General features: G+C 40.7%; 2 protein-coding genes across 2 annotated transcripts in view; both read right to left on the bottom strand.

Moving 5' to 3' along the window:
* The window catches only part of LOC118342207 (THAP domain-containing protein 5-like), a 4,328-nt gene extending 3,883 nt beyond the window's left edge, over positions 1-445 (bottom strand). Inside the window, exon 1 of the mRNA XM_035680693.1 lies at positions 272-445. Coding sequence (XP_035536586.1) covers positions 272-345 — 74 coding nt within the window. The 5' untranslated portion in view covers positions 346-445. The remainder of the gene's footprint in view (positions 1-271) is intronic.
* A 242-nt stretch (positions 446-687) lies between these two features.
* ppp5c (protein phosphatase 5, catalytic subunit) lies at positions 688-7,683 on the bottom strand. The gene is made up of 13 exons (XM_035680273.1): positions 7,571-7,683; positions 5,952-6,193; positions 5,196-5,343; positions 4,865-4,986; positions 4,718-4,783; positions 4,470-4,568; positions 4,209-4,314; positions 3,809-3,951; positions 3,245-3,332; positions 3,098-3,138; positions 2,789-2,967; positions 2,610-2,691; positions 688-1,841 (listed from the first exon to the last, which is right to left on the bottom strand). The coding sequence occupies exons 1-13, from the start codon at positions 7,668-7,670 to the stop codon at positions 1,779-1,781; spliced, it is 1,479 nt and encodes a 492-aa protein (XP_035536166.1). The 5' UTR covers positions 7,671-7,683; the 3' UTR covers positions 688-1,778.
* Positions 7,684-7,724: the final 41 nt, after the last annotated feature.

Below are 7,724 nucleotides of genomic sequence, written 5' to 3'. Positions count from 1 at the left end.
TGTTGCTTGTTACACGACAGATGTCTCAAATCCTGACTCAATCAGGACTCCGACTGTCTCAGTAAGATCTCAAAGGTCAAAACAAGAAGACACAAACTTCACAGAACTGCAGAAAACTGATAAAATCCAGACTTTTAACAACTACACAGATTCATCTCAGTCGGTAGAAATCCACGTTGTCGGTTGCCTGACTCACCGAAACTCAGATCCAGCAGTATCCGAGCAGCTACCACAGCTACCCAACACAAACACTTAATAACAAACATCTTACTTGTAGAAGCTTTTCCTGTCGCTGCCGCATCCGGAGTCATTCTTACAGTTTGGGACCGAGCAATATTTCGGCATCTCGGCTTCTTGTTGTTGTTGTTGCTTCCTGGGCTCTTTGGCTTTCGTGTGCAGCTGGGTTCACAACAAGGTGAAACTCGTGCTGTGTTGTCAAGCCGCGGCGCTTAGCTGACGAAAGATCAGCTGTTGAGACTCGTGACGTCAAATCTATGCGACTGCCTCCTTTAAAAAAAATATATAAAAGGAAGTAGCCCTTCTTTTTATCTATCTATATATTAAATTATATGTATTATTTATTATATAATTAGTTATAATTCTCCTCTGTATCATTAAACTGTAAACTCCCCGACCGCAGGAGGACACTGAATTACAAAACACACACACATAAATAAAGATACCAGCTTGTTTCTAAAATCACTGGACTGGATTTTTTTATTCAATATTTTTCTCCAAACATTACACGGAATCTTTAAATGATACAGTATATATACATACACGTCAGTGTACTTTCTTTTATCTAAAAAGTTGAGGGCCACTGGACAATGCAGCTGTGCGTTTCAAGACAGGGTTGCATTTTGGACATTGTGTACTGAAGAAATCCACATATGGGGGGTAATAAGTCACCAGTAATCGAACATGTATTGGAGACTAGAGTGCCATCAGTGTTTGCCTTACACCAAAGCTAGTTTGGAGAGGAGACTGTGCGGGAGCTGCCGGGTGAGTGGCACAACAACGGATGAAAACACGGAGAGCAGCAGTATCTTCCTCAACCGGAAGCAGTGCAAAATAAATGTTACCAGCTACATGACTGAACCAACTAAATACACCACTAATGGCAATACAGCACCTTTAAGAGTGTACCCAGAGACAATCAATCTTTCTTTTTTTTTTTGGACTGGTATTATACATGTACTCATATTTTTTTGTATTCCGGTAAAATAAAAATAAAAATTGACATACTGTAGGATGGTTTGAGAAACACTGATAGACACGCTGCTCTTTACCCAGTTTACAATGCTCTAAGCTGTGTACACAGGCCAACAGTACAATGCTAGGTTTCAGTCACAAGATGCTCCTTGTAAAAACCGAACAATCACTTCATTACAGATCTTTGGTACATACCAGCTATTTGACCCCATCTGCCGAGTATCTCAGATATTTACGACTGAAATTCTCAAGAGTTGGTTTCTTTACCCAGTGATGGAACATATGAGCAGGTAAAAGGACAATGCGAATGGAGATTTTTTCCAGTTTTAACCGATAACATGAAAGAACATACCCAGTTCTGAACTGGGCTGGTGTTAAGTGATCTCTTCCCATCGGAACTACACCACGTGCTTTCTGCATACAACTAGCGGAAGTTTGTCGGGGAGAGGGATCCCTTAGGCTAAGCATGAACGAGAGTATGTCCGAGCACTGGAGGGAGTGAGGTGGCTGGGATGGTTCAGGTCAGATGGGAGGTCGTCAGTGTCACAGACAGATTTGCGTGGCCTCTACATCATCCCCAACTGCATTAGCGTGTTGGCATATGCCATGGGTTTGACATTCGGATGAGGCTGAAAAGAAGAATGAGAGGAAGACAAATATTAAATCAAGCTACAACATGTTTTTTAAAAGCTGTTCTAGTTTGGCTTCCAAATGAATCATCAGTAGCCTGATGCAAAGTTAACTTGCCAAACTAGTTGGGCTGCACAGTATGCTAAAAAAATCTTACTGTGGTTTTTTGACAGGTATTACGAATGAGATATAATTTACAATCAGTGGGAATTACAATTTTTTCACTTTCATTTTCATTGAAAAGAAAACTATTAAAATCATGATTTTACATTTATTGAGGTCTATACCAAACAAACATATTTATGTTACATCTGGACAACAACATTTGTAGGCCAGAGCATCTCTGCAGAAGTACAGTACTTCATTATAAAGCTGTTTTATTACACATTTTACCAAAAAAATTGCACTCATATTGCAATTTAAATAATATTTTGATTATTTGTGCAGCCCTACCAACTACTAGTCAAATTTGTGTTTGTTTTTAGTAGATATCTTAGTCGTTTTTGCCTTCATCCCATTTGGTTGGTTTACTTTTTACTTATTAATTCTACTTATAAATAAAGAGGTAGAGACAGTTGGGCTGAACAGGACCAGTTTACACCTGATGCTCCAGTAGATGTCACTGTAACACTGTGCACAGAGCTAATCCTATGATCAAAAGCTATATAATGGAGCTTTTCAGTAAATTCTTACCACAACCAAATGGGCGTGATGACACATGATGACAATTCTAACAAACATAACGATTTAGAGTACAGGATACTGACCACAGCAGTGAACTGGTGAAATTCTGGCTTGAGGTCTGATCCCCTGAGGTGGATATAAGCTCCTTTGTTTCCCATCTGATCACTGGAGGATGGCAGAATACAAACACACCACAGTTAAAATGAACAGTCTTAGTAACAGCTGACTCAAACACTCTTAAGCTGCCCGCATGGCGACGTACCAGTAGTTGGGTGCTGAGAACACGGTGATGCACTTCCCTGAGTGAGTGACCTCGTAGCCCTCAGCTTTGACCTCATGACTACGCACAATGTAGTCCAGCTTGTTCTGGTCCAGGAAGCGCTCCGTCACATCTGGCCCAAACTGACAACTCACTCCTCGCTTGCTGACTGAACGGCCATTCTGTACGACAGAGAGAGATAAATTAATTCTTACTTCAAAATAAAAGTGGACTGAATGTTGCTCTAACAAAAATCAGCGAATACTCCCGACCAAATAGACCTAATGAGGTATTGGGTGGATGGGAACTGACCTGAGGCTGTGGATCTGACCAGAGGAGGTCACACATGGGACCTGTGAAAAAGCGGATGAAGGTGTTGAAATGTACCCGTTTTTCTTTCTAGAGATGGTTTCTTAGAGTCAGTTTTATACCGATGATGCAGTTGGAGTCTGACCCTACCTGAGTCTGGAGGCTGTCTGTTCCTTTCAATCTTCCTGAGGTCTTCCAATGTCACACCATCTTCACTGAACAGTCCACCGTGCATTACCTGAGGAGGAGAATCTTATTAGGACTGTGTAACAATATAGCAAACCACTGCATCATGAAGGGTTTCATAAATCATTGATAACTAAAGTCATTAGAAGGACTGGGGTATATTATGGCTGCTCGTCCATTATACAAAAAGTAAACCTACACACAGCGTCTTTACTAACAGTCACTATATTTTAAAATAATTTAAATAATCCATCACAAGTGCATTGCCTGGTAAAGGTCTCTTAGAGAAAACATGGATTTAAACACACTGACTGTAAAAGAAGACAGTTTGTGGGGGTCTACTATTTTTATCTCTTTTATTTGTCTTGTATCTTCACTACACCAAACCCTTTTCCAAGTTCTACTCTATGCCAAAATCTTCTCCAAAAAATAACAGAGTTTTGGTATCTAAGACAGGACCTGGGGAGCAACAACAAAATGAGCTGCATCACCACGTGACTGCTGTGAGCACACAATGCCACTGCTTACCAGTACTTTGCTGTTGATACACTGTGCAAGAGGCAGCCACTGGAAGACCTCGCTGAACAGCTGGAACATCTGGGCGGTGTACTTGGCTTTAACCTCCCCTTCAAATCCATACATCTGGTTCATGTTGTCTGTCTCGTGGTTACCTGCAGGTACAAATCTTGGTTAAACAACTTTATTACCTGAACACAAAGTCTTTAATATATGACAAGAAACCAAATAAAAAGTGAAGCCGAAAAAAGGCAAATAAATGAATTTCAGTGTTGTGAACTTTATGACAACACACTCACAATTACAATGTCTTAAGTGTGACACATTAAATCGTACATGTTACGGCACACATCTGCAGATACTAGACATGCATCAGTAGACTCATGCACAGGCACAATGTGAGCGCTCTCACCCCTAAGCAAGTGGAAGTTGTCGGGGTAGAGCAGCTTGAAGCCGAAGAGGGTAAGAATGACCTCGAGAGAGAAAGAGCCGCGATCCACAAAGTCACCGTTGAACAGCTAATTTCTGTGGTTAAGCATCATGAAGCACAAGTTCTGGATGTGAGGCTTTTGGTTGTTTTCTTTTTAGACACAGAACAGTAGAAACAAAGAAGACGAATGCAGTGAACACATATTAAAAAGCTGAGGTGGCTGTCTGCAAAAAGAAAGGATACATAAGGGTTGGTCTCTGAGGGTAAGCCGTTCAACTTGAAGATGTTGAGGAGATCGTAGTATTGCCCATGGGTGTCACCACAAATAGTTATTTTTTCTGCCTGTGGAAAAGAGAAATAGAGTCTTAAAAACATCAACAAACTGCATAAAACAACCATGAAAAAATATCATCTTATACTTTAACCCCTGTAGTCCTATTATGGGCTTGTCATACAGCAACTTCACGAGTGATTATCTGCAAAGTCCTCACCTCTTTTAATGTGATTTCAACAAGACTTGGTAGTTTCGAAAGAACATCTTTAACTTGGACCAAAATCTGAAAGAGAAAGACAGTTTAATTGCACGTACAGGTATGTTTCCCTCAGTGACTGTATTTCATATGATCGAACACGTTTACCTGATAAGCACACTTTCTGTGCAGTTTCTTCTGGTCTTTGAACCAGTCCATCATCTCCTTCATGAACGTCAATGTGACTTTCCCATCTTCGAGTTTGGGGCCATCGTAGTCGTCCTCAATCGCTGCAATACAAGATCATCTTAACTTCAGATGAAACATCAACAAGTAGGGTAGAGAATCAAATGGTTCTCAGCAGTGGATTTTGTTATCATTACTTTCTGTTTTACATGCAACATAATGTTTTATTCACTCAGCACAAGGTAAAGCACATTATGAATAGAGATATATTTTTTTATATATATATATTTGTCCAATAACAGAGGAAACTTACTCATGTTTTCAATGTCCAGAGAGTCAACAACAGATTTTTTTATCTCATCGCTGGCAATGGCTCTTTCAAAAGCCTTCTGTTTCACGATCTTGTTACATTCCTGATACTTCATCCTTGCGTCCTTGTCATTTGGTCGAACCCTCACTACCTATCATCAGAACAAGGAAACAACAAGAATTAAGCACACTGGTTAATCATCAACTGGCATCAAAGGCAGACACAGGGAAACTGACCCAGAGTAGCAGAGTAAAGTACAGGATGCAAGTGGTAATAAAAGTATATTAAGGTTTGTACTGGATGGTAATTATTTTGCTCTGCGTGTTACCGTGAATTGACAACATTTAACACATCTGTCAGTCACTGTTATGCCCATATGCATTTCAGTACACATCTATAAATACATAGCTCCATCCTCTCATAGCTTCATAAGGATTAACTCATTTTCTGTTGTCATGGTGCTTAGTCAAGTTTGTGCAATAAATTGCTATGACAATGGCTGAGCTTTAGAGGTCTTTGTTGCCGCAGCCTTGGTATATTTATATTGCTTATTATGAGAGCAGCACGAACAACAATAGACACCAAATTATCTGTGGTATGAGTGCGTTCACACTGGATCTAACTGGCATCATGACTGGATTAAAGGATGATCCCTATTCCAGGCTGTTAAGGCAACAGAGCCTAACTCACGGTGACATGATCAACAGATGGAATTGACGACCGGCCGCCACAAAGAGCCAAAGACGCCGCGTTTCTTACCGTCTCGTAGTCCTTAAGTGCAGCCTTAAACTTGCCCAGTGCCATGTTGGAGGTGGCACGGCGGTAATACCCCTTAATGTAGTTTTTGTCTATCTCCAGGGCCTTCGTAGCATCAGCCAGGGCATAGCCATAGCACTCTGTGCGTAGGTATGCCAGGCTTCGGTTGCTGTAGTAGATGGCATTGGATGAATTGAGCTCCAGAGCCTCTGAGTAGTACTTGATTGCATTTTCATAGTCTTTATCTGCAAAACAAACGTCACATGTTCACTGGAAAGTTTGTGGTTCTACAAAGTTCCTGTGAAAATGTCAGAAGGACCGTACAGATCTTGTATTAGTTATCTACTGGGCCGACACCACAGCTGGACGACACCACCACAATAAAATGACAGTGCTGAACCTATTATGAGGGCATTTAGGCTCATGTTACCGTATCAATCTCAGTGAAAATGTCAGAGTTTGAAATGAATTTGGAAAGCTTGTTTCTCTACTTGACTTTGTTACAATAACTTGCAAAAATCACTTACAAACAACACTGTTTATAGACATATAATTATAATAATACATTTTATTTATAGACACTTTACATCAGTTGAAATCATCAACCCACAACACACTAAAAATATATAACAGAAGATTATGAGCTTGTCTTTACCCGTAGATAACAAATTAACTATGTTTTACAGTTTATGCATTATTACGAATAAGTAAGGAACACCTTAGTGCCACTGTTAGTTTGACATTATAATGTCTCTATCCTAAGGGGGTGACACAATCAAACTGCAACTGCACACTGATTATGAGTTATTATGAGTACATATCGATCCTTATTTATATTTAATGCATTATACATCAGACAAAGAGCAAACAGTGTTTCCCATACATCTGCTCTGACTCATCGGGGTGTCAGCCCTGGTAATGGTGCACTCTATAACGCGATGTCACCAACTATTATTGCACCTGCATTAACAAGCGACCACGTTACAGAGAGGGAAGCACAGAAAACTTGACTTTCGTTATCGATTCTCCTTCTTATCTGTCAAACTGAACAATTCCTTGCACGCAAAACGGCGGCGCAAGCACGCCATTATGTACCTCCTTTCAAAATAAAACGAGACAAATCTGATTTAAAACGCAACCACGTTAAAGACATCCACAAAGCAACGCTGAGTGGGGACATGTAGTGTTGCTGCTGTTTGGAAAACGAGGCTCTCCCTCGTGTTTCCTGACTCACAGAAAATTCTAGTTGTAATCTGAGAGCTTTTCAGCAGAAACTACAAAATAAAACCCGACAACGAACACATGAAATACGGACGCGCACACACACACACACATCAGCGTTAAAACCCAGGAAAAAAAATGCATTAAAAAAAAAAAAGAATCTGTACAAGTTGACGTCGACAGCCGATAATGAGCTAGTTAGCATTAGCTTAATCCAATGAATGGGGTTTACCGTTAGCTTAGCTTAGCCTAGCTTAGCATTAGCGACCGGCTCACGCTGCAGCACGTTTGTTTGTTGTTTACAACGCAGTCGTGTCGCTCCTGTGATCAGTGGCCACCGTGTTTGTTTGTTGTGGACTTGTAGTAAAAAGCACCGGACGCTGACAGGTGTGTCGGCTCACCTTTAAAGTACTTATTCGCCTTCTCCTTCAGTAGCTCTGCATCGTTACCTCCCTCCGCCATCTTCTTCTCGCTGCCGTTTTCCGAGTCGTGCGCCATCATTGACCGGACCGTCGCAAAGGTCGCGAAGTATTTTTGTTTTTATTTTTTATTTTT

This window comes from Morone saxatilis, unplaced genomic scaffold (assembly GCF_004916995.1).
Source record: "Morone saxatilis isolate NCDOM2014 unplaced genomic scaffold, NCSU_SB_2.0 Contig8, whole genome shotgun sequence".
NCBI classification, from domain to species: Eukaryota; Metazoa; Chordata; class Actinopteri; family Moronidae; genus Morone; species Morone saxatilis.
The sequence above is the reverse complement of the archived record's forward strand: the minus strand, read 5'-3'. Positions and strand labels throughout refer to the sequence as shown.

Excerpts from the sequence above, each read along its gene's own strand:
- ppp5c (XM_035680273.1), bottom strand. The coding sequence starts at position 7,670 with ATGATGGCGCACGACTCGGAAAACGGCAGCGAGAAGAAGATGGCGGAG. Across the intron at positions 5,344-5,951 it reads CACTTAAGGACTACGAGACG|GTAGTGAGGGTTCGACCAAA; the intron begins GTAAGAAACGCG and ends TTCTGATGATAG. Across the intron at positions 4,315-4,469 it reads CCTCAGAGACCAACCCTTAT|CTGTTCAACGGTGACTTTGT; the intron begins GTATCCTTTCTT and ends CACAGAAATTAG.